At 43.4% G+C, this 27,319-nt stretch overlaps 1 protein-coding gene across 1 annotated transcript; it reads left to right on the top strand.

Moving 5' to 3' along the window:
* The first annotated feature begins 3,682 nt into the window (after positions 1–3,682).
* Positions 3,683–25,177, top strand: LOC106568674 (5'-AMP-activated protein kinase catalytic subunit alpha-1). The gene is made up of 9 exons (XM_045692326.2): positions 3,683–4,068; positions 8,901–9,042; positions 16,545–16,638; positions 17,128–17,272; positions 17,494–17,581; positions 18,693–18,917; positions 19,291–19,810; positions 21,642–21,768; positions 22,047–25,177. The coding sequence occupies exons 1-9, from the start codon at positions 3,972–3,974 to the stop codon at positions 22,373–22,375; spliced, it is 1,767 nt and encodes a 588-aa protein (XP_045548282.1). The 5' UTR covers positions 3,683–3,971; the 3' UTR covers positions 22,376–25,177.
* The last annotated feature ends 2,142 nt before the right edge of the window (positions 25,178–27,319 follow it).

Consider the following 27,319-nt stretch of genomic DNA (forward strand, 5'->3'; position numbering starts at 1 on the left):
TGCAGTTGCCGTTCCAGGCGGTAATATAGCCCGTCAGGATGCTCTCAATTGTGCATCTGTAAAAGTTGGTGAAGGTCTTAGGGGCTAAGCCAAATTTCTTCAGCCTCCTGAGGTGGAAGAGGCGCTGTTGCGCCTTCTTTGCTACACTGTCTGTGTGGGTGGACCCTTTCAGATTGTCAGTGATGTGTACACAGAGGAACTTGAAGCTTTCCACCTTCTCGACTGCGGTCTCGTCTGCTGTTTCCTTAAGTCCACGATCAGCTCCTTTGTTTTGTCGACACTGAGTGAGAGGTTATTTTCCTGGCACCACACATCCAGGGCCCTCACCTCCTCCCTGTAGGCTGTCTCGTCATTGTTGCTAATCAGGCCTATAACTGTTGTGTCGTCATGGGTGAACAGGGAATACAGGAGGGGGCTGAGCACGCACCCTTGTGGGGCCCCTATAGCATAATGTCATTTGTGAATTTCGGTGAACAAAGTCTAATGGACTGACTTGGAAAAAGACAGCTCCTGCACTTCTTTCATCCCAAGTCAAGCACTGTGTTCCACACATATGTATCCATGTGTATTTCTGAAAACACACAAAAACAGCTCAAAGTTGTCATTATAGTAGGCCTAGTAGTGCAGCCATTTAGTCAAATGAACATGTACATTGCAAGCAAATCTCATCTCGACACGGGGACCTCACTTTCCTGTTCACCTTCCACATATGTTCACAAATGCATGGCTATTGACTTCTACTGTTCACTGGTTTGTAAACACACGGCACCCAGAAGCCATACTGCTTGCTTTTGGGGAATTATGTTAATCTTTTGGAGCAATTTGGATACAGAGGGAATACACTAACAAGCCCAGCACACTGAGGGAATCTGATGGGACAAAAAGCACCGTAAGCACTTGTGTAATTAAAATAATAATCAGTGCTCCATGTAAACACCTGCCACTGCTGCTCTACTATGCCATAGGCTGCCTTTAGCCCTGGTGCTCTTGTTAAGTGCTTTGCTTTGTCACTGTTCCCTGTCTATGATATTAAATGGGGAAAGTCAATAAAGTAGTATCTGTATCTATTCTCCAAAAGGCACATCTCCAACAGCTACATCGTATAGCTGCCTCCTATAGGCCTGTGTGATAGTGTCCTGATAAACATAGACTTACAGATGTGTACTGTCTATTGCTACTGCTGCAATTTTCTCAGAGCTTGCGTCCATCTAAAGCAGTGTTTCATCACAGGTTTTCCCCGACTGACACAGTCTAGACAGACTAGAGAAACACTTCAAATGCTTTAAAACATGAATGCGGTCTGTCTGTCTGGTTGCAGCCTGGTCTAGTCTGATTCCCTGTGGCAGGTACCCTGCTGTGTGGTGGAAATGCAATATCCAGGGCTCCCAACAACCCCCCTCCCTCAACCTCTATCTTTGCTCTCTTTCTATTAATTCTTTCCATAGTTCCAGGCTTTCAACAACACCCCTCCCTCAACCCCTCAACCCCTTTCTCTTGTCTTGCTTTATTCTATGATCAATTCCTTCCTCATCAACCTCTCTCTCTTTTCTTTCTCTATTCTTTCTTTTCTCTCTCTGTCTCTATCTCTAATCCAGGGTCAGTCCTCCTGAGCTTCAAAGCACAACATTATTAGGCATGATTGAGAGAGCAAGAGATTAAAGGTCTTCCTCTCCTCCTCCGTACAGTGAAAAGACGGTGTCAATCATACATTTCTGGCTTTAATTTCTCACTGTTGCACACTCCTCTGCTCTCTCATTGTATCTTTATCCATCCATCCATCATTCAACTATTTATAATGTGAAACCACTGGGTGGCACCCTACTCCCAAAGGGTTCTGTCAAAAGTAGTGCACTATGTAGGGAATAGAGTGCCATTTGGGATGAAGTCCCTGTTTGGAAAGGAAATTATGCATGAAGCAATCACTATTAGTAGTCCTGCCTGAGGCTTATCTGTGTCTGGCTGTGACCTTTATTCTATGCTAAATAGTTCCACTCTCAGGCCTCCCTCTCCTCTCTGGAAATACATTGACATCTACTGGAGACACACAGCAATGGTTGAACAAATACTGTTTCACGTTTCTAATCAACTCAAACAGTGAGTTTGACTGTCATCTGGTGGCTGCAAAGTAGACATGTGCATGAGTCAGACTCATACCATATACAGTCATTGGTCAGACTGATTATTGATCAGTGATCATCACTTAGATGATAAGAGGGGGAATATGTTTTAAGGTTTTATTCAACAACATTTTTACAATAGTCTACATTGCAGGGGCCAGGGCCCTTTAGCCCAGATTACTTGTTTATGCACACACACACATACATACACAGTGGTGGGGGAAAGTACCCAAGTGTCATACTTCATTTAAAGTCAAGATACCTTAATAGAAAAGGATCAGAGGCATTTGGGATGACCAGGGATGTTCTCTTGATAAGTGTGTGAATTTGGCAATTTCCTCTCCTGCTAAGCATTCAAAGTGTAAGGAATACTTTGGGTGTCAGGGAAATGTAAAAAGTAAAATATTTTCTTTAGGAATGTAGTGAAGTATAAGTAAAAGTTGTGAAAAATATAAATAGTAAATTACAGATACCCCCCAAAAATGACTTAAGTAGTACTATAAAGTATTTTTACTTACAGTGCATTCGGAAAGTATTCAGACCCCTTCCCTTTTCCACATTTTGTTACGTTACAGCCTTATTCTAAAATTGATTAAATTATTTGTTTTACTCATCAAGCTACACACAATACCCCATAATGACAATGCGAAAACAGGTTTGTATTTTTTTTGTGCAAATTTATTACAAATAAAAAACAGATAGCTTATTTACATAAGTATTCAGACCCATTGCTATGAGACTGGAAATTCAGCTCAGGTGCATCCTGGAAACAGATCTGGGGAATGGTACCAAAAGAATTCTGCAGCATTGAAGGTCCCCAAGAACACAGTGGCCTCCATCATTCTTAAATGGAAGAAGTTTGGAACCACAAAGACTCTCCCTAGAGCTGGCCGCCAGGCCAAACTGAGCAATCAAGGGAGAAGGGCCTTGGTCAGGGAGGTGAACCCACCAAGAACCCACGATGGTTACTCTGACAGATTTCCTCTGTGGAGATGGGAGAACCTTCCAAAAGGACAACCATCGCTGCAGCACTCGACCAATCAGGCCTTTATGGTAGAGTGGCCAGATGGAAGCCACTCCTCAGTAAAAGGCACATGACAGCCCTCTTGGAGTTTGTTAAAAAGGCACCTAAAGGGCTCTGACCATGAGAAACAATATTCTCTGGTCTGATGAAACCAAGATTGAACTCTTTGGCCTGAATGCCAAGCTTCACATTTGGAGGAAACCTGGCACCATCCCGACGGGCATATTTCAGTTTTTATTTTCTATACATTTGCAAAAATTTCTAAAAACCTGTTTTTGCTTTGTCATTATTGGGTATTGTGTGTAGATTGATGAAAAACAAATACAATGTGATCAATTTTAGAAGAAGGCTGTAACGAAACAAAATGTGGAGAAAGTCAAGGAGTCTGAATACTTTCTGAATGCACTGTAAGTACTTTACACCACTGCACATACACACAGTTTGACAGCAATTTGTCTAGACTTTTATTTTGAAAATCCACTTCAACTAGTCCCTATGATGACACGGAAGAGTATTTTTTTCCACGACCCTTCGCAATCGCAGAGTTGTCTAGTTACCACAGTCACAAAGTCTGATTTGGTTATAACGTGAAAAGGTATGAAAACAGAAATGTGCGTTTTGGTCTTAATTTCAGGTTAGGGTTTGCATAGTAGTGTGGTTAAGGTTAAGTTTAAACAGATGTTTAGAAGGTACATTGTAGAAATAGGCGGGTTTTAGTCATTTGTGGCTGTGGTATCTAGTGTCGATCCAGTCGCAGTTGCTTGCTCGCTTCTGCTAGTCTGCTCGCAGCAGCATAAGCACAGCATCAAGGCTTGGTCACTGCGGGAAAGATGGCGACGGATAAACAGAAACATGAAGGCAGAGTAAAAATTGGACACTATATTCTCGGAGACACACTTGGGGTGGGGACGTTCGGGAAAGTTAAAGGTAAGGGTCTTGACTTTTCAAGTTTCGATCAGATACCCGCGAGACGATGGGATTTCTCGCACTTGTTGGCCGCTAAACTTAGCGAGCTAGGCTAGCTCGCTAAGGTTAGCTTGTTTGATTTTAGAGCCTGGCTGAGTAGCTAGCCGGTGTACATTTTAATCTATCAAAAGATAGAACATGACAAAGCACTAACTAGTAAGCTTGCTAGCCAGCTAGTTATGTGGTCGAATGACAGAACTTAAACTAACCAAGTTTACTTGATAGTTGGCCAACTAGCATAGTCTCCGCTCAAATTGCTAACCTATGCTAAGTTAAATTAGTGGTTTCTCAGTCAGTAAGCCTGCTTCAGCTGACTAGTTAAATCAAATCAAACTGACCAGCTAACGTTAGTCGTGATCCCACAGGCTCAACATTCATGGAAGTGTCTTTGATGGAAGCCATACAAACTGAACTATATTGGACCTGGCTGAATTATTAATGAGGACATATAACGTCGTTACACATACCCTTCCACCCCTCAACACCACATCCGAGTACTATAGTAGTGTTGACATTAGCCAGAATTTATCCTCAACAGGGTGGAACATTGTCCCTGGGTAAAAAAAAAAAAACATTGTCCCTGGGTTGCACACAATCTACACCATGTCAAAATCATTTTCTAATGTCATATCACCTAAAATGATTAACGTTGACTAACGTTATGTCTAAACTTTAAGTAGAGGACCAAACTGACTTGTATAGCCTTGCTGCAAGGCCATAATCTGTTAGGCCTGTTTCAAACTAGAAAAAGGTACATTTCCTTGGTATTTGAAAACACAACTTTTATTATCAAGCCACCACCAACTAGGCTTATAGGTAGACTGTTAATATCTTTACTACTTTCTCCCAGTGGTCAGAATGGAACACACTGCACATTGGGCCATTTACTACATGGTTGTATTCTAGGTGACTACCTGCTGGTTAATGCATCACCAGCATAACAGTTTAATCAATAGCAGCTATTTGTGCATGCCCCTTCCCTCACTCGTTCTCATTCCCCTCTGTACAGTCCTGTCTAATATATTTTCACTTGTTCTTCTGACCAGTTTTTAGGTAGGCCTTTATTTGCTTACATTTGGCATTGAACCATTGTGTAGGCTACACAGTAACTTACATCTGTAAACTGATATAAACATAGGCCTATAAACCATGCGGAATAAGACGTTTCCTTCTACTGTTAACCACAGTGATTGCATTGCAAGTGTCATTCTGCTGTTAACCACAGTGTTGCATTGCATGTGTCATTGTGTAGCAGTTTGGGACTGATAAGAAACCAGACATAAAAACAATCCTATTACAGTATTTCCCAACTCTTCCTCCCTCTCGCTCTCTCCCATGCCCTCTTTCTCTCTCTTTCTCTCTCCCATGGCCCCTTTCTCTCTTTCTCTCTCCCATGGCCCCTTTCTCACTCTCTCCCATGGCCCCTTTCTCACTCTCTCCCATGGGCCCCTTTCTCTCTCTCTCCCATGGCCCCTTTCTCTCTCTCTCCCATGCCCCCTCTCTCCCATGCCCTCTCTCTCTCTCTCTCTCTCTCTCATGCCCCTTTCTCTCTCTCTCTCTCTCTCTCTCTCTCTCTCTCTCTCTCTCTCTCTCTCTCTCTCTCTCTCTCATGGCCTCTCTCTCTCTCTCTCTCATGGCCTCTCTCTCTCTCTCTCTCTCTCTCATGGCCTCTCTCTCTCTCTCTCTCTCTCTCTCTCTCTCTCTCTCTCATGGCCTCTCTCTCTCTCTCTCTCTCATGGCCTCTCTCTCTCTCTCTCTCTCATGGCCTCTCTCTCTCTCCCATGGCCCCTTTCTCTCTCTCTCATGGCCCCTTTCTCTCTCTCTCTCTCTCTCTCTCTCTCTCTCTCTCTCTCTCTCTCTCTCCCCCATGCCCCCTCTCTCTCTCTCTCTCTCTCTCTCCCCATGCCCCCCTCTCTCTCTCTCTCTCTCTCTCTCTCTCCCCCATGCCCCCTCTCTCTCATGGCCTCTCTCTCTCTCTCATATGCTCTCTTTCTCCCATGCCCCCTCTCTCTCATGGCCTCTCTCTCTCTCTCTCCCATGCTCTCTTTCTCCCATGCCCCCTCTCTCTCATGGCCTCTCTCTCATGGCCCCTTTCTCTCTCTTTCTCCCATGCTCTCTTTCTCCCATGCTCTCTTTCTCCCATGCCCCCTCTCTCCCATGCCCCCTCTCTCTCATGGCCCCTTTCTCTCGCTCCCTCTCTCCCATGCTCCCTCTCTCCCATGCCCCCTCTCTCCCATGCCCCCTCTCTCTCATGCCCTCTCTCTCTCTCTCTCTCTCATGCCCCCTTTCTCTCTCTCTCCCATGGCCCCTTTCTCTCTCTCTCCCATGCCCCCTCTCTCCCATGCCCTCTCTCTCTCTCTCTCTCTCTCTCTCTCATGCCCTCTCTCTCTCTCTCTCTCTCTCTCTCTCTCTCTCTCTCTCTCTCTCTCTCTCTCTCTCCCATGCCCTCTCTCTCTCTCTCTCTCTCTCTCTCTCTCTCTCATGGCCTCTCTCTCTCTCTCTCTCTCTCCCATGGCCCCTTTCTTTCTCTCTCTCTCTCCCATGGCCCCTCTCTCTCTCTCTCTCTCTCTCTCTCTCTCTCTCTCTCTCTCTCCCATGCCCTGTCTTTCTCCCATGCCCTCTCTCTCTCTCTCTCCCATGCCCTCTCTCTCCCATGCCCTCTCTCTCCCATGGCCTCTCTCTTTCTCCCATGCCCTCTCTCTCTCTCTCTCTCTCTCTCTCTCTCTCTCTCTCTCTCTCTCTCTCTCTCTCTCTCTCTCTCTCTCTCTCTCTCATGGCCTCTCTCTCCCCCATGGCCCTCTCTCTCTCTCTCTCTCTCTCTCCCATGCCCTCTCTCTCTCTCCCTCTCTTTCTCCCATGCCCTCTCTCTCTCTCCCTCTCTTTCTCCCATGCCTTCTCTCTCTCTTTCTCCCATGCCCTCTCCCTCTCTTTCTCCCATGCCCTCTCTCTCTCTTTCTCCCATGCCCTCTCTCTCTCTTTCTCCCATGCCCTCTCTCTCTCTCTCTCTCCCATGCCCTCTCTCTCTCTCTCTCCCATGCCCTCTCTCTCTCTTTCTCCCATGCCCTCTCTCTCTCTTTCTCCCATGCCCTCTCTCTCTCTTTCTCCCATGCCCTCTCTCTCTCTTTCTCCCATGCCCTCTCTCTCCCTCTCTCTCCCATGCCCTCTCTCTCCCTTGCCCTCTCTCCCATGCCCTCTCTCTCCCTTGCCCTCTCTCTCCCATGGCCTCTCTCTCTCTCTCTCTCTCTCTCCCATGGCCTCTCTCTCCCCCATGGCCCCTTTCTCTCTCTTTCTCCCATGCCCTCTCTCTCTCTTTCTCCCATGCCCTCTCTCTCTCTTTCTCCCATGCCCTCTCTCTCTCTTTCTCCCATGCCCTCTCTCTCTCTTTCTCCCATGCCCTCTCTCTCTCTCTCCCTCTCTCTCCCATTCCCTCTTTCTCCCATGCCCTCTCTCTCCCATGCCCTCTCTCTCTCTCTCTCTCTCTCTCTCCCATGCCCTCTCTCTCTCTCTCTCTCCCATGCCCTCTCTTTCTCCCATGGCCCCTTTCTCTCTTTCTCCATGCCCTCTCTCTCTCTTTCTCCCATGCCCTCTCTCTCCCATGCCCTCTCTCTCTCTCTCTCTCCCATGCCCTCTCTTTCTCCCATGCCCTCTCTTTCTCCCATGGCCCCTTTCTCTCTCTCTCTCTCTCCCATGCCCTCTCTCTCCCATGCCCTCTCTCTCTCTTTCTCCCATGCTCTCTCTCTCTCTCTCTCTCTCTCACATGGCCTCTCTCTCTCACATGGCCCCTTTCTCTCTCTCTCTCTCTCTCTCTCTCTCTCTCTCTCTCTCTCGGCCCCTTTCTCTCTCCCTCTCCCATGCCCCCTCTCTCCCATGCCCCCTCTCTCTCTCTCTCTCCCATGCCCCCTCTCCCATGCCCCCTCTCTCTCCCATGCCCCCTCTCTCTCCCATGCCCCCTCTCTCTCTCCCATGCCCCCTCTCTCTCTCCCATGCCCCCTCTCTCTCCCATGCCCCCTCTCTCTCTCTCTCCCCCCCCCTCATGGCCTCTCTCTCTCTCTCTCACGGCCCCTTTCTCTCTCCCTCCCATGCCCCCTCTCTCTCTCTCTCTCTCCCATGCCCTCTCTCTCTCTCCCATGCCCTCTCTCTCTCTCCTCTCTCTCTCTCCCATGCCCTCTCTCTCTCTCCCATGCCCTCTCTCTCTCTCTCCCATGCTCTTTCTCTCTCTCTCCCATGCTCTTTCTCTCTCTCTCCCATGCTCTTTCTCTCTCTCTCCCATGCTCTTTCTCTCTCTCTCCCATGCTCTTTCTCTCTCTCTCCCATGCTCTCTCTCTCTCTCCCATGCTCTCTTTCTCCCATGCCCTCTCTCTCTCTTTCTCTCTCTCTCTCTCCCATGCCCCCTCTCTCTCTCCCATGCCCCCTCTCTCTCTCCCATGCCCCCTCTCTCTCTCCCATGCCCCCTCTCTCTCTCTCTCCCCCCCCCTCATGGCCTCTCTCTCTCTCTCTCACGGCCCCTTTCTCTCTCCCTCCCATGCCCCCTCTCTCTCTCTCTCTCTCCCATGCCCTCTCTCTCTCTCCCATGCCCTCTCTCTCTCTCCCATGCTCTTTCTCTCTCTCTCCCATGCTCTTTCTCTCTCTCTCCATGCTCTCTCTCTCTCTCTCTCTCCCATGCTCTCTTTCTCCCATGCCCTCTCTCTCCCTTTCTCTCTCTCTCTCTCTCTCTCTCTCTCATGCCCCCTTTCTCTCTCATGCCCCCTTTCTCTCTCTTTCTCTCTCTCCCATGCTCTCGCTCTCTCTCGTAGTGGGGCAGCACGAGCTGACCAAACACCAGGTGGCTGTGAAGATCCTGAACAGACAGAAGATCCGCAGTTTGGATGTGGTGGGGAAGATCCGTAGAGAGATCCAGAACCTCAAGCTCTTCAGGCATCCACACATCATTAAGCTGTAAGTCTAGAATACATAGGGTTGAAAGGTGGGAACCCGATTACCAGGATTTGTTGCCCAAAACCACTGTCTTTTCCCTGGATAACTAACTGTGCCAAACCGGTAAATTATAATCAGTTATTTATATTAACAGCATGGTGAGAAATGGAACTATATTACATTTATATTTGTGAAATGGAACTGTTTAAAGTTGTATGCTTCTCTATGGCCTCTGCATGATGAATCAACGCTCAGGGTGGCGACTTTTTGTTTTTAAACTTTTTTTTCTTGTGACAGGTAGGCCAACATTTACTGCAACATCCTGTAATATAAAGACAGAATGTGCGTCTAATTTACCCATCTATATCTGGCTTTCGGGGTCACCTTTTTATTTAGTCGTTTTTTATTGCAGCTAGAGTTTTAAAACGGCCTTGAATATTGTTGCTTTAAATCAGTGCACGCGTGAGCTCGCTCTTTCTCTCCATTAACTCCATTCAAATTGCATACAAAATAGATAATCCTGTTCTAGATTGATTATATAGATGTCCTAGCCAACCTCTTTCGGGTCATAAATTCAATGGAGCATTATCCTTATATTTAGCTAATAATGATGGGTTATGCATAATACGCTTTAACTTGTAGCCGGTCTCTTGCGCAATACACAAGCACCTGTGCTCTGCTGGCCTCTCCTTAAAAAAAAGCTCCTTAGCGTTTGGAGGGCCCTGCAGGAAAAGCTAGACTAGAATAGCTTGCTGGACATTTTTATTTGAATTTGTTATACCTATAGACTATTCAAAGAGGGATGCAAGCTCTTTCTTGATTAACCTGTTAGGGCTAGGGGGCAGTATTGACACGGCTGGATAAAAAACATACCCGATTTAATCTGGTTACCACTCCTACCCAGTAACTAGAATATGCATATACTTATTACATATGGATAGAAAACACCCTAAAGTTTCTAAAACTGTTTGAATGGTGTCTGTGAGTATAACAGAACTCAAATGGCAGGTCAAAACCTGAGAGATTCCTTTACAGGAAGTGGCCTGTCTGACCATTTCTTGAACTTCTTTTCCATCTCTATCTTTTACTAAGGATCTCTGCTCTAACGTGACACTTCCCACGTCGTCCATAGGCGCTCAGAGCCCGGGAAAAAACAGAATGTCGTCATTCCAGCCCCAGGCTGAAACACATTATCGCCTTTCTCAAGTGGCCGATCAAGGGACACGGGCTTATGCGCGTGACCCGACCGCCCCCGCCTTTGTGATTTTTTTCCTCTGTTTGCCGAAAAGGAGATTCCCTGTCGGAATATTATCGCTTTTCTACGAGAAAATTGGCGTAAAAATTGATTTTAAACAGAGGTTGACATGCTTCGAAGTACGGTAATGGAATATTTCAAATTTTATTGTCACGAATTGCGCCATGCGCGCGACACTTCTTTACCATTTCGGATAGTGTCTGGAACGCACGAACAAAACGCCGCTATTCGGATATAACGATGGATTATTTTGGACCAAACCAACATTTGTTATTGAAGTAGACGTCCTGGGAGTGCATTCTGACGAAGACAACAAAAGGTAATCAAACTTTTATAATAGTAAATATGATTATGGTGAGTGCTAAACTTGCCGGGTGTCTAAATAGCGAGCCCGTGATGCCTGGGCTATGTACTTAGAATATTGCAAAATGTGCTTTCACCAAAAAGCTATTTTAAAATCGGACATATTGAGTGCATAGAGGAGGTCTGTATCTATAATTCTTAAAATAATTGTTATGCTTTTTGTGAACGTTTATCGTGAGTAATTTAGTAAAATGTTAGCGAATTCCCCGGAAGTTTGCGGGGGGTATGCTAGTTCTGAACGTCACATGCTAATGTAAAAAGCTGGTTTTTGATATAAATATGAACTTGATTGAACAAAACATGCATGTATTGTATAACATAATGTCCTAGGGTTGTCATCTGATGAAGATCATCAAAGGTGAGTGCTGCATTTAGCTGTCTTCTGGGTTTTGGTGACATTATATGCTGGCTTGAAAAATGGGTGTCTGATTATTTCTGGCTTGGTACTCTGCTGACATAATCTAATGTTTTGCTTTCGTTGTAAAGCCTTTTTGAAATCGGACAGTGTGGTTAGATTAACGAGAGTCTTGTCTTTAAATAGCTGTAAAATAGTCATATGTTTGAGAAACTGAAGTAATAGGATTTTTAAGGTTTTGAAAATCGCGCCACAGGCTGCAAGTGGCTGTTACGTAGGTGGGACGCTGGAGCCCATAGAGGTTAATGTTAAATCCAGCAGCCAATAGAATTCACGGGTATTTTTGAAAGAAGAGTGAACGCACGATGGCAGTAGGCAATGGCAGTTATTTATTCAGACCAATAACCATTCAATGTTCGTGAAGAGAAGTGAAAGCCTTCTGCATCTAATTCTAGTCCTATATTATTCAAGGATGGCATTTGAATGATGAGGACAACTAAACTTATTTAACTGTTGAAAGCGAGGAAGGAATGAAGCAACAATAGAGCTGTAGGTAGGAAAATAACATTAAGGGAAATATTATGAAAGGTATAAAGCAATCATGAACTGTCATTTCTCTTTGCTTATTTCAGCTGTTCTTGCCATAATATGGACTTGGTCTTTTACCAATAGGGCTATCAAACGCATTAACCTTTCTGGCTCAGGCATCCCGCTAGCGACCCACCTCGACAACATCCGGTGAATTTGCAGAGCGCCAAATTCAAATTACAGAAGTAGAAATATTTAACATTAATGAAAATACAAGTGTCATACATCAAAATAAAGCTTAATTTCTTTTTAACCCAGCCGCTGTGTCAGATTTCAAAAAGGCTTTACGGCAAAAGTACACCATGTGATTATCTGAGGACAGCGCCCCGCATACAAAAGCATGAAAAACATTTTTCAACCAGGCAGGTGCCTGGTTGCAATATAATAAATCCCTTACCTTTGAAGATCTTCTTCTGTTGGCACTCCAAAAGGTCCCAGCTACATCACAAATGGTCCATTTGTTTGATAATGTCCTTCTTTATATCCCCAAAAACTCAGTTTAGCTGGCACGCTTCATCCAATAATCCACCGGTTTCCCTCCTTCAAAATGAATCCCAAACGTTACCAATAAACTTCTCCAAACAAGTCAAACAACGTTTATAATCAAACCTCAGGTACCCTAATATGTAAATAAATGATACAATTTAAGACGGAGAATTGTTATTGTCTTTACCAGAGATAAACAACAAAGAACACACTCTCATCCACACGCATGAAAACACTACAGCCAAAATGGAAGCCACTTAGAAAAACTACAAATTCTAGCTCATTTTTCCAAAAACAATCCTGAAACTCTTTCTAAAGACTTTTTGACATCTAGTAGAAGCCCTAGGAACTGTAATCTGTGAGGGTTTCGCCTCATAATAAACATGACAGCCAGTGGTAGGATGATTTAAAAAAAAAATTTTTAGTGATGTTTTGTCCTCGTGGTTTCGCCTGCCATATCAGTTCTGTTATACTCTGACATTATTTTAACAGTTTTAGAAACCCCCTAGCCCAAAGAGGTTTTAAGAAGGAAAGAAATTCCACAAATGACCTTTTAAACAAGGCAGACCTGTTCATTTGAAATGCATTCCAGGTAGAGGTCGACCGATTTATGATTTTTCAACACCGATACCGATTTATCGGTGGACTAAAGAAAGCTGATACCGATTACTCGGCCTAATTTTTGAATTTATTTTTTAAAATAGATTTAAAAATATATATATTTGTAATAATGACAATTCAAACAATACTGAATGACCAATGAACCCTTTTATTTTAACTTAATACATAAATAAAATGTATTTAGTCTCAAATAATGAAACATGTTCAATTTGGTTTAAATATTGCAAAAACACAGTGTTGGAGAAGAAAGTAGAAGTGCAATATGTGCCATGTAAAAAATACAAACGCTAACGTTTAAGTTCCTTGCTCTGAACATATGAAAGCTGCTGGTTCAATATTCCCAGTTAAGAAGTTTTAGGTTGCAGTTATTATAGGAATTATGAAGCGTTGACTATTTCTCTCTATACCATTTGTATTTCATATACCTTTGACTATTGGATGTTCTTGTAGGCACTTTAGTATTGCCAGCCTTATCTCGGGAGTTGATAGGCTTGAAGTCATAAACAGCACTGTGAATCAAGCATTGCTAAGAGCTGCTCGCAAACACAGTAAAGTGCTCTTTGAATGAATGCTTACGAGCCTGTTGCTGCCTACCACCGCTCAGTCAGACTGCTCTATCAAATATCAAATCATAGACTTAAATATAATAAACACACAGAAATACGAGCCTTTGGTCATTAATATGGTCAAATCCTGAAACTATAATTTTGAAAACAAAACGTTTATTCTTTCAGTGAAATATGGAACCATTCCGTATTTTGTCAAACGGGTGGCAACCCTAAGTCTAAATATTGCTGTTACATTGCACAGCCTTCAATGTTATGTCATAATTATGTAAAATTCTGAAAAATTAATTGCGGTCTTTGTTAGGAAGAAACACAGTTCGCAACGAGCCAGGCGGCCCAAACTACTGCATATACCCTGACTCTGCTTGCACTGAATGCACGGGAAGTGACACAATTTCCCTTGTTAATGTTGCCTGCTAACATGCATTTATTTTAACTAAATATGCAGGTTTAAAAATATATATATACTTCTGTGTATTGATTTTAAGAAAGGCATTTGATGTTTACGGTTAGGTACATTTGTGCAACGAATCTGCTTTTTTCGCGAATGCGCTTTTGCTAAATCATCACTCGTTTGGCAAAGTTGAAGTAGGCTGTGATTTGATGATGGATTAACAGGCACTGCATTAATTATATGCAATGCAGGACAAGCTAGTTAACCTAGGCCCAGAAGCTAGGATATGCATATAATTGGTAGATTTGGATAGAAAACACTCTAAAGTTTCCAAAACTGTTTAAAAAAAATGTCTGTGAGTATAACAGAACTGATATGGCAGGCGAAAACCTGAGAAATCCATCAAGGAAGTGGGATTTTTTAAATGTTTTGTAGTTTTCTATTGAATGCCATTTACAGTATCCATTGACTTAGGACTCAAATTGCACTTCCTATGGTTCCACTAGATGTCAACAGTCATTAGAAATTGTTTCAGGCTTGTATTCTGAAAAATGAGGGAGTAAGACCACTGAGTGAGTGGACCCTGGGAAGTCGCCAGACCTGTTTCCTGCGCACGACCGAGAGTGTGCCTTTCTTGTATATTGACGACGCTATTGTCCGGTTTAAATATTATCGATTTATTTAGGCTAAAAACAACCTGAGGATTGATTATAAACATCGTTTGACATGTTTCTACGAACTTTACAGATACTATTTGTATTTTTTGTCTGCCTGTTGTGACTGCCTTTGAGCCATTGGATTACTGAACAAAACGGAGGTTTTTGGATATAAGAGTGACTTTATCGAACAAAACAAACATTTTATTGTGTAACTGGGAGACTTGTGAGTGCAACCATACGAAGATCATCAAAGGTAAGGCATTTTTTATATCGCTATTTCTGACTTTAGTGTGGCACCTGCCTGGTTGAAATGATTTTCATGCTTTTGTATGCGGGGCTCTGTCCTCAGATAATCGCATGGTTTGCTTTCGCCGTAAAGCCTTTTTGAAATCTGACATGGCGGCTGGATTAACAACAAGTTAAGCTTTTATTTTGATGTATAACATATATATTTTCAAGAATGTTAAATATTTGAATTGAGTATTTTTGAATTTCGCGCTGTGCAATTTCACTGGATGTTGGCCAGGTGGGACGCTACCGTCCCAGGTACCCATAAGAAGTTAATGCTAGCTAGCAACTTACCTTGGCTCATTGCAGCCACAAGGTCCTTTTGACACTGCACTCGTGTAATAGGTGGTAGGCCTGCCACTCAGTTTCCTCATGGATTGCAATGTAATCAGCGTCCAAAAAGGCCGATTACCGATTTGTTATGAAAACTTGAAATCAGCCACACACTTTCCCTCTTTCTCACTTTTGCTGGCACTTTGTAGAACAGATGTCCACAGGCAGAAAGTGTACAATGTAATAATGTGCAGTGTAGCCCAAAGATATGACTTTTGTTGGGTTGAACTTGACAGTAACACGTGTGTGAGGGGGATTATATAATTTCTTTACTCGATGAACGTTATTTTTGCACACATGTAGCCTTGTGCTCTTGAGCAATGTCTGCTATAGTGGCCACTATAATAGAGCAAAAATAGAATGCCTGTTGGTTTCATTCTATTTCAACTTTAAGATGACTTGAGTGTCATTTGCAGTAAAGTCTAGGCAACAAATAACATTGGATTGCTTTCTTTACATTTTTGGCTGTGATTTAGGTTCACATTAGCCACTTATTTTACACACAGAGACTGATTCATATAGATCATATTCTTTGTTTAATTAGTTAAAAGCTGCATTTCCCCTAGCAGGGATTTGTTTGCATGTTTCAGTGCAAAAAAAAGTGTTGCCTTTTTGGGCCCTCACCAGTTTGCATCCCTGAACATTACATTCTCTGGCAACGGCTCTGGTGGAATTCCTGCAGTCAGCATGCCAATTGCACTCACCTTCAACTTGAGACGTGTGGCATTGTGTTGTGTGACTTAAGTGGTGGGTTTTATAGAGTAAGTCACACTTTCTCTTTATCTCTGCATCTATGCTACTCTCCCTACCTCTTCAAAAAGCATCTTGATTAAATGCAGTGTTTCCATGATTTATCTCATAGGTTATGAAGGGTCAGATTTCCCCTATGTTTCTGGCTGTTTTTTTTTATTTTTATAACTCGTCCTATTACTATTCACTAAATGAAAAATCCCCTTACATGAGTAGTCTTCATGACCTAGCAGTGAGCTCATTGTGTAGGCCTAGTTGGGGCATTTCTGGGGGCCTGCTCCCTTGTGACTAGACCAGAGTTTTTCCACTTTAAAAGAAAGGTCACCCCCTGGAGTCAAATTTAATACAACACTTGTGTTGATAACCTTGTTACCAATATGTGGCACATGAATGAAGAAATGTAGCGGTTTGCACAAGGAGGTTTGCTCTAGTGAAGTAGACCTATGTTTAGCATGTTGAAGTGTTCCGTGGCTTGTGGCCAGTCTCCCTCACACTGTCCAGTCATTGAACCCAATGGCCCACAAAGGAGTTGTCCTGCCTCTAAGTTAAGAATCAATTAATGGCTTTTGAGAGGATAAATTTGTCCTAAAACACCTACCTCTTATTCTCAGATGTTATATTGCAATTTTCTTCCATTTTATTGCTGTGGTAAAGCTGAAATATAGCTGTGTTTCTTAAAAATAGGTTTGTCAAAGTTAGGCGATCCTTAACTGTTTTTGTCTGGTGTTTGAATAGGGTCCAGAGTAAATAAATCCCGATGGGCCGCATGGTCAGAGAAATCTCTTGGTCCAATCATAACTAGCCTATTTTGTGTGTGTGTGTGTGTGTGTGTGTGTGTGACTCTGTTTTTCCTGTGGGGCTGTAGGTACCAGGTGATCAGCACCCCAACAGACATCTTCATGGTGATGGAGTATGTGTCCGGAGGAGAGCTCTTCGACTACATCTGCAAAAATGGAAAGGTAAGACCCCCCCCCCCCCCCCCCCCCCCCCCTCTAAGGAAAATACACTCTAATGTGTGCAGGCTTTGTGACAATTATGGACCTGTTTTTAGTTTAACAACAAAATACATTAGGGGTTATTCTACATTAAGCCTATCTGTTACAATTAACTCTGTTGTTTTGGATTGTGGATAGTCTTTTGCTCACCTGAATCTTAATCACTTTGGTAATTAGCTATCTATTGTCAGGCTAGTATAATGGTTGTGTCAATAGTCATGTTATAACCTGCCTCTTGTATGGACTACCCTCTCCTTCCGTACACAAACATATATCACAAAACTCTATCTATGCACTGCATTCTTTCTAAGCGGTTTTTGAGGACTACTAAATCATTCAAGCAAAGTCACTGACCAAATATCCAGAGTGGTTACTTACAATACTGAATGGACATATCTCACCTTGCGTGTGTTTCTGTGTGTCTGCATTTCGTGTGTGTGTGTGTTTCTCCAGTTGGATGAGAAGGAGAGCCGTCGTCTGTTCCAGCAGATCATCTCCGCAGTAGACTACTGCCACAGACACATGGTAGTGCACAGAGACCTGAAGCCTGAGAACGTCCTGCTGGACGCACAGATGAACGCCAAGATCGCTGACTTTGGTAAGTCACTGTCACCCTCAACCCTAACCCCACACAAACCAAGCAGCAGCTTTCTACACCTATACCTGATTTACACTTCCAAATCGAGCCACGCCTAACTGTACTGGGTTGGCTTGGTTACACATCCACCAGGGTCTGAAATGACACCCCATTTCCTATATAGTGCACTACTTTTGGACACAAACACACAATTATGTGATATTGTCTGGTGTTTTCTGTAGGTTTGTCAAACATGATGTCGGATGGAGAGTTTCTGAGGACAAGTTGCGGTTCTCCGAACTACGCTGCCCCTGAAGTCATCTCTGGAAGGTAGTCTTGTCCTCTCCTTTTCACAATAAAACTATGGCAGACGTGATGGGGAATGTGCTAATGTATTCAAAAAACGCTGTTATATTTCAATAAGGAAGACTGTTCATGTTAAATGGACTGATCAATTTCACGGTTTTGCTTTGGTGAAAGACCTCCCCCTGTTCTTGATAGAAGTCTCACTGAATATTCACCATGCGAATGGTTCATGTTTTATGCAGGTAGTCTTGTTCTCTATTCTTCTGCTTGCTCTTTGGAGTCTAGACTGTGTTACTCTAAACTACTTTGTGGCAGCTGTTGATGTAAAGCAGGGATGTGCAACTGGCATCCCGTGGGCCACGTTTTGTAGGCCCGTGGACCAATTTCAAACAAAACATTTTTATTAAAATGATTTGTATTTATTTTTTTAGGAACTGTCTGGGTCTCAACTTACTGTTGAGTTAGAATAATAGAATACACAAGGTGCAATAAAGAAATTTGGTTGTGCATCATCAGTCACTCAATTAGCCCATGTCAGCTAAAATCTTTTAGATTGGTAAGTTAGTCTAGCGGCCAGCTAACTGAACTTGTAGTAAGCATGGTCGAATTACCGATCGGGGTGGGGCCCATTGATCATCAGTTTATCATATAAAAACTGCAAACATGGGCCCCCGAATGGCGCAGCATCGCGGTGCTAGAGGCTTCACTACAGACCCAGGTTCGATACCAGGCTGGCTGTCACTGGGAGACCCATGATGCGGTGCACAATTGGCCAGTGTCGTCCGGGTTAGGGGAGGGTTTGGCCGGCTGGGATTTTTGTCCCATCACGCTCTAGCGACTCCTTGTGGCGGGCTGGGCACCTACAAGCTGACTTCAGTCGCCAGCAGGATAGTGTTTCCTCCAACACATTGGTGCGGCTGGCTACCAGGTTAAGCAAGCAGCGTGCCAAGAAGCAGTGTGTCTTGGCAGGGTCGTGTTTCAGAGGACGCGTGGCTCTCGACCTTCGCCTCTCCTAAGTCCATTGGGGGGGGGGTAACCCTAACCCAGTTTTTTGTGGCCCCCCCACCCCCATCAAAGTTGCCCGTACCTTATCTAAAGGGATTCATCGATGTTTAATTGGCCTGTTTCCTCCCAGGTTGTATGCCGGTCCTGAGGTGGACATCTGGAGCAGTGGGGTGATCCTGTATGCTCTGCTGTGTGGGACGCTGCCCTTCGATGACGACCATGTGCCAACGCTCTTCAAGAAGATCTGTGACGGGATCTTCTTCACGCCTCAGTACCTGAACCCCTCTGTCGCCTCCCTACTCAAACACATGCTGCAGGTGGATCCCATGAAGAGAGCCACCATCAAAGAAATCCGGTAAGAAGGGGCAAGTGAATCAACTTCGCCTAAATGCATTCCATTCAAATACAAAGTGTATTTAAACACCTACACTCTGCAGTAGATTAATGGAAGATAAAATACATTAAAAACAAAAATTAAACTGGCTCCACATTAAACTGTAACTGAGGTTTCATATGCTGTACTACCTATCATGGGTGGAAAACTCCTGTCCTGGGGAAGCTCCTGCCTTCTCTGTGCAGGCTTTAGTTCCAGCACTAACAAAATGAACCCACCCCTCCTGGTCCACACATTATCTAGCTGCCCTGTTAAGATTTTTTTTGTTCTTCCTATGGGATAATAAAGACTAGCTTGACCCAGACTTTAACCATGCTCTGTCTTCCCTCGCCAGAGAGGATGAATGGTTCAAAGAGGAGCTCCCCAAGTACTTGTTCCCAGAGGACCCGTCCTACAGCAACAACATGATCGACGACGAGGCCCTGAAGGAGGTGTGTGAGAAGTTTGAGTGCACTGAGGAAGAAATCCTGACTTGCTTGTACAGCCGCAACCACCATGACCCCCTGGCTGTGGCCTACCACCTCATCATCGACAACCGCCGCATCATGTCCGAGGCCAAAGACTTCTATCTGGCCTCCAGTCCTCCAGACTCCTTCTTGGACGATCAGCACCTGACCGCCTCCGCCGCGGCTGCCGCAGGCCTTAAGCCCCACCCCGAGCGCATGCAGCCGTTCCTGGCAGTGGAGACCCCTCCCAGGCCGAGGCACACGCTGGACGAGCTGAACCCACAGAAATCGAAGCACCAGGGGGTGAGGCGGGCTAAGTGGCACCTGGGGATCAGGAGCCAGAGCAGGCCAAATGATATTATGTCTGAGGTGTGCCGGGCCATGAAGCAGCTGGACTATGAGTGGAAGGTGAGTGGAAGGGGAGGGAGAATCATAGAGAGTGAGGATGGTGGGAAGGAAGAGTAGAAAGGGGAGGTAAGGGAGAGTCTGGAGTGGGTAAAGACGTCAGGTAGAAATACACAGAAAACCATCAAGGGTTCCTCATGTCAAGGGGTAGGGGACCGAAGTTTATTTGGAATTGGGAAATAAAGTATATTGAACAAAAATTTACGAAATCTGTTATGTTGGTTTCATGAGCTGAAATAAAAGTTCACAGAAATGTTCCATACGCACAAAAAACGTATTTCTCTAATTTTGTGCACAAATTTGTTTACATCCCTGTTAGTAAGCTTTTCTCCTTTTCCAACATAATCCATCCAGCTGACAGGTGTGGCATATCAAGAAGCTGATTAAACAGCATTATCATTAAACAGGTGCACCATGTGCTGGGGACAATAAAAGGCCACTCTAAAATGTGCAGATTTGTCACACAACACAATGCAACAGATGTCTCAAGTTGAGGGAGCGTGCAATGGCATGCTGATTGCAGGAATGTCCACCAAAGCTGTTACAAGATAATTTAATGTTAATTTCTCTACCATAAGCTGTCATTTTTCAGCATAATGCAAGACCCCATGTCATAAGGATCTGTAAACAATTCCTAGCTGAAAATGTCCCAGTTCTTCCATGGCCTGCATACTCACCAGACATGTCACCCATTGAGCATTGGGATGCTCCGTTCATGTACAACGTCGTGTTCCAGTTCCTGCCATTATCCAGCAACTTCCTAACAGCCATTGAAGAGGAATGGGACAGCATTCCATAGGCCACAATTAATAGCCTGATCAACTGTATGCGAAGGAGATGTCGCGCTGCTTGAGGCAAATGGGGGTCACACCAGATACTGACTGACTGGTTTTCTGATCCACACCCCTTCCTTTCTTTGTAAAGGTATCTGTGACCAACAGATGCGTATCTGCATTCCCAGTCATGTGAAATCCTAGATTTTAATGAACTTATTTCAGTTGACTGATTTCCTTTCATGGTTTTTTGTTAAAGTACTTGCCCTTATTAGTATTTTTCTGCTTGGTGTGCATTACTGGCTTTGTCAGGTTTAGTTCTACCTGACCTGGAATGGAATGCGGCTATTTCCTCCTTGGGTTCTATTTTAGTATGGCACAACTTTTAGACTATCAGCTCACTGACTCAACTTAAAAATCTATCTTGAGGAAAAATGAGAGCAATTTCTGAAGGAAATGCTCGGTTTCCTGTTTATCCTTCTCTTGCCCTGATAGACAGAAGGCAGCTATTTATGGTTTTATGTGTTTGGGTACACAGTAATAAAACATACTGAGCTTCATATACAGTCCCACAAAGTTAACCACTGTTCTGTCTAGACTCTAAACGTTCTAATATGGTTATAGTGCTCTTGTAACATTGTTGCTTCCGTCCCTCTCATTGCCCCAACCTGGGACCCTCTGAACAAATGGACAATGTTCACCTGTGAAACATCGTTACCTGTCGCACCCCAAAAGCTATGGACCTTGCAGAGCAAGGGAAAAAACGACTTTTAATAACCGATTGAAACATACTAGTGCACACCGCTAACTAGCTAGCCCTTTCACAGCGGCTACACTCTTCGTAATCTTTTTTGCTGTTATACACAAGTTATCATTTTGATGACGAAAGGCAACATGTTCTAAACGGTCCCTGAAGTCACTTAAATACAGATCACCACTGAAGCAGCTACAGGAGCCATATTTAAAAATGTAATGTGCTGTATGTTATATCTATGACATATTATACCCAGCTTCTGACATCCAGTTGAATGCATCACTAATCTCCATATCCTCTTCCCCAGGTGGCGAATCCGTACTACCTGCGTGTAAAGAGGAAGAACCCAGTGACAGGCATGCAGACCAAGATGAGCCTTCAGCTCTACCAGGTGGACAGCAGGACCTACCTCCTGGACTTCCGTAGCATAGACAGTATGTCAATCTGGAATTAATGAGAACATGTCTAGAACTTGGAAGTGGTTTTCTGCACTGCTGACTATGCCATCACAGAAAATTGCCTATAAAATATGAGGCTTTTCCATGCTGAGTGCAATACAAATTGACTCGTCAGACTTCAAAATCGTTCATATTTTTTTGATCACCTTAGACATGTCACAGGTCTGTCTAGTGGCTTTTGGGTGTTTGGTTGTAACCACCTGTGTGTTTTTAACATTCTCTTCTCTTTACCCTCTTTCTTTCTCTGTCTGTAGATGACATGTTGGAGGCTAAATCTGGGACTGCCACTCCTCACCGGTCTGGGTCAGTGGGAAACTACCGCATGGCCCTTAAGAACGACACTGCTGCAGAGGGGGGGTCCCAAACCGAGGGGGCTAAGGAGGACGCTACCCCGACCCCTGCCACCTCCATCCCTCCCACCCCCACCAAGGCCTCGGAGAGCTCCCTGGCCTCCTCCCTCACCTCCTCTGTTGACTCAACAGGAGGCGACCTCGCCCTGACGACAGTCTACCCGCGGCCCGGCAGCCACACCATTGAGTTTTTTGAGATGTGCGCCAATCTCATCAAGCTACTTGCACGATAGCTCACAATCAAGTCAAAACATTAGCCTTTTTTTCTCTCCGAGTGTCCTTATAAGCAATAAGCATACAACCGATTCATGGCTCAATTCATCCCCACCTCGGGCGGTTGAGCTGGCTAGGGTTGTTCCATGGCACTGATGATGCAGGTTTGGTGTGCACCTACCCTGACTCACGGAGGGGGGGGGGGGATTTGTCAGAGCAGAGGTGTGGGCGGGGTTTAGAGAACGTTGAATGACAATGACCAAGCCACTTTATTATATTCATGATGACAGAATACTATTTTAGAGATGGTTTTACATTTTCACGATCATTATAGTTGGCAGACGATGATTTCTTCCTCCTTTTAGATCACATTCCACCCTTACATATATAGGCTAAGTCTGAGTGATACACTGAATTTTCTTTACTGTACTCAGTGGGCTTTGCTGTCCTTTTTTTCAGTAGAGAAAACAAAACTCCAAGTTTTTGTGGGCAGGAGAGCTATGGGGAAGGATGCAGGAGGCACTTTTGCTAAGTAGTTTTCTTATTTCTCTCCTGCTCTGTCTGTTTCTCTACAGTAGATGTCTGAGAACCTGTGCAGAAAGATAGGAAGCTGAACTGCAGGCCTTTCAGGGTTAGCTGCACTGACCATAACAAGGGTTGTCATGCCAACTATGCCCATTAACTCACTGAGGAAGTGCAATGACCCTGTATATTTCTTACTCGATCGTGTAAGGTGGATGAAAGGAGTTGGCACTTAATCCAAATTTTTGTTTAGATGTTTTTTGTTAATTGAATTAAGACGTCCATGTTTTTTCTCATTATTGTAAAAAAAAAAAAAATGTTTGGATTTGTTTGTCCTCTACATTTTATATATAAATAAAAAATACATTTGGATATATTTATCAGTGCTTTAAGTGGGAATTGTAGATTATATTGAGAAATGATTATGGAGTGAAAACTTTCTTGAATTTTTGCATTACGACTATTGCTGGATGACATCTTATTCCTTTTACTGCTTTCTTAAAATCAATTTCACAGTTTTTAATCAGTTATTCTATACAGTTTTTCCTCACACTCTCTCCAAGAGAGTTCTTTGCTGTTAGTAAAAATGAGACGTACACTATCCTATACTTAATTCAAAATTACTTGTTTATTTGACCAATTTATCTTTGAGGTTGAGGGCTATATACATTCATACATCTGAATGTGTCTTGACTGAGTGACATGCCTTTTAGCAGGATTTAACCAACATTCAGTTTGTACACATGCCTATTCATCAAGTTACATATTGAGAGATGGGGACCATTGAGTGGTGATTTGCAGCAAGTACATGTGCATGGACAATGTAAATTGATAAAGGAAACAATCGCAACAATCATTTCACTTTTCTTGGCCCACATTCCCCACAATAGGTAACTTTGGATGTAAGTTTACATATTTGCCCAAACCTTACATTTATTTAATGTGCTCCTGGAGAATGTGTTATTTGTTTTTAAATGTGAGTGTCAAGACGGAGATTCTCATTCAATGTCACTTCGATTGCATCATTCTGTTGGCTGCCTTATCATTATCAGTACTGTTGATCAGTTTTATATCAGTGAATATAAAAACATCTATCTACTTCTATCCTCTTATGTGGGGCTGGTTTTGGTCTGAATAAATGACGTGTATGGATTGTGACCGCAAGGTCTAATTTGTAGACCAAATTATCATTAAAACATTTGTAGGACTAAAAACAAACTTTTTTTTTTCGTTTTCAAGGACCGTTGCAAGTTCTATTCCAAATAGTGCATAAGGTGAATTGTGGGGTTGTTTGAAATAAGTTAGTGTGAGACCATGTTCTTCTAACGGCTTACTGAGGAAGTGCAATGACCCTGTGTCTTTCTCTCTCGACCATGTTCTAACAGCTTACTGAGGAAGTGCAATGACCCTGTGTCTTTCTCTCTCGACCATGTTCTAACAGCTTACTGAGGAAGTGCAATGACCCTGTCTTTCTCTCTCGACCATGTTCTAACAGCTTACTGAGGAAGTGCAATGACCCTGTGTCTTTCTCTCTCGACCATGTTCTAACAGCTTACTGAGGAAGTGCAATGACCCTGTCTTTCTCTCTCGACCATGTTCTAACAGCTTACTGAGGAAGTGCAATGACCCTGTCTTTCTCTCTCGACCATGTTCTAACAGCTTACTGAGGAAGTGCAATGACCCTGTGTCTTTCTCTCTCGACCATGTTCTAACAGCTTACTGAGGAAGTGCAATGACCCTGTGTCTTTCTCTCTCGACCATGTTCTAACAGCTTACTGAGGAAGTGCAATGACCCTGTGTCTTTCTCTCTCGACCATGTTCTAACAGCTTACTGAGGAAGTGCAATGACCCGTGTCTTTCTCTCTCGACCATGTTCTAACAGCTTACTGAGGAAGTGCAATGACCCTGTGTCTTTCTCTCTCGACCATGTTCTAACAGCTTACTGAGGAAGTGCAATGACCCTGTGTCTTTCTCTCTCGACCATGTTCTAACAGCTTACTGAGGAAGTGCAATGACACTGTCTTTCTCCCAACCATGTTCTAACGGCTTATGATGTAAGTTGCACATTTGGTGAGTAGTTTTTCTCCTTTTGAGTGGGAGTGTTAAAAGCTGACTATTTGCAGGAGAAATATCTTCATTGTATTTGTATTACCTGCTTTAGTTAAGAAATCTTGTTTTAATTTTATTTGGTGTGTAAAGGGACCCTACTACTATAGTGACCAATGTAAATGTATCAAATGGACAGTGTGTTTAAATCATTTGTACACACAACTGCCTAATAAACAGCTAAATTGCACACATTTTCATGTCTTCCCTTGTTTCTGTTGGCATTGGAAAATGTGTAAAATAAAAAGTTAACAATACTACAATGCATAGCTGCAGATATAAAACTGTCCCAGATTTAAAGAGTAGCAAAAGACCTGGAAACATGTAAAGCATGTAGCTATGTAAAAAATAAAAATGTATTGGTCACATACACATTTAGCTGTTATTGTGGGTGTAGCGAAATGTGTTTCTAGCTCCAACATTGCAGTAGTATCTAACAATTCACAATACACACATCTAAAAGTAAAATAATGGAATTAAGAACTATATAAATATTAGGACGAGCAATGTCGTAGTGGCATTGACTTCAAAGTAGAATAGAAAATAGTATATACATTTGAGATGAGTAAAGCAGAATACAGTAAATACAGTTGAAGTTGGAAGTTTACATACTTAGGTTGGAGTCATTAAAACTCGTTTTTCAACCACTCCACAAATGTCTTGTTAACAAACTATCGTTTTGGCAAGTCGGTTAGGACATCTACTTTGGGCATGACACAAGTCGTTTTTCCAACAGTTGTTTACAGACAGATTATTTCACTTATAATTCACTGTATCACAATTCCAGTGGGTCAGAAGTTTACAGACACTAAGTTGACTGTGCCTTTAAACAACTTGGAAAATTTCTGAAAATTATGCCATGGCTTTAGAATCTTCTGATTTGCTAATTGACATCATTTGAGTCAATTGGAGGTGTAGCTGTGGATGTATTTCAAGGCCTACCTCCAACCTCAGTGCCTCTGCTTGACATCATGGAAAATCAAACGAAATCAACCTCCAGAAATGTTTTTTCCAAACGCCCGAAGGTACCACGGTCATCTATAAACACCATGGGACCACACAGCCGTCATACCGCTCAGGAAGGTGATGCGTTCTGTCTCCTAGAGATGAACGTACTTTGGTCCTAAAAGTGCAAATCAATCACAGAACAACAGCAAAGGACCTTGTGAAGAAAGGGGTACAAAAGTATCTATATCCACAGTAAAACGAGTCCCATACGACATAACCTGAAAGGCCGCTCAGCAAGGAAGAAGCCACTGCTCCAAAACCTCCATTAAAAAAGTCAGACTACGGTTTGCAACTGCACATGGGGACAAAGATCGTACTTTTTGGAGAAATGTCCTCTGGTCTGATGAAACAAAAATAGAACTGTTTGGCCATAATGACCATTGTTATGTTTGGAGGAAAAAGGGGGAGGCTTGCAAGCCGAATAACACCATCCCAACCGTGAAGCACGGGGGTGGCAGCATCATGTTGTGGGGGGTGCTTTGCTGCAGGAGGGACTGGTGCACTTCACAAAATGGATGGCATCATGAGGGAGGAGAATTATGTGGATATTTTGAAGCAACATCTCAAGACATCAGTCAGGAAGTTAAAGCTTGGTCGCAAATGGGTCTTCCAAAAGGACAATGACCCCAAGCATACTTGCAAAGTTGTGGCAAAATGGCTGAAGGACAACAACGTCAAGGTATTGGAGTGGCCATCACAAAGCCCTGACCTCAATCCGACAGAAAATGTGTGGGCAGAACTGAAAAAGCGTGTGCGAGCAAGGAGGCCTACAAACCTGACTCAGTTACACCAGCTCTGTCTGGAGGAATGGGCCAAAATTCACCCAATTTATTGTGGCAAGCTTGTGGAAGACTACCCAAAACGTTTGACCCAAGTTAAACAATTTAAAAGCAATGCTACCAAATACTAATTGAGTGTATGTAAACTTCTGACCCACTGGGAATGTGACGAAAGAAATAAAAGCTGATCTAAATCATTCTCTCTACTATTATTCTGACATTTCATTCTTAAAATAAAGTGGTGATCATAACTGACCTAAGACAGGGAATTGTTACTAGGATTAAATGTCAGGAATTGTGAAAAACTAAGTTTAAATGTAAAAGTCCGACTTCAACTGTACATATGAGATGAGTAAAGCAATATGTAAACAAAGTGCCTAGTGTTCCATTATTAAAAAGTGGCCAGTGATTCCATGTCTACAACTACAGATGTATGTTTGAAAAGCAGCGCTATCTACTTATAACTGACAAAAGAGGAAGACTGCCAAACACATATCTAGACCAGACTTTTCGAAATAGCTGTGCTGTTCCTATCATACACCTTACAAA

This window comes from Salmo salar, chromosome 01 (genome assembly GCF_965601325.2).
Source record: "Salmo salar chromosome 01, fSalSal1, whole genome shotgun sequence".
In the NCBI taxonomy this organism is placed as follows: Eukaryota; Metazoa; Chordata; class Actinopteri; order Salmoniformes; family Salmonidae; genus Salmo; species Salmo salar.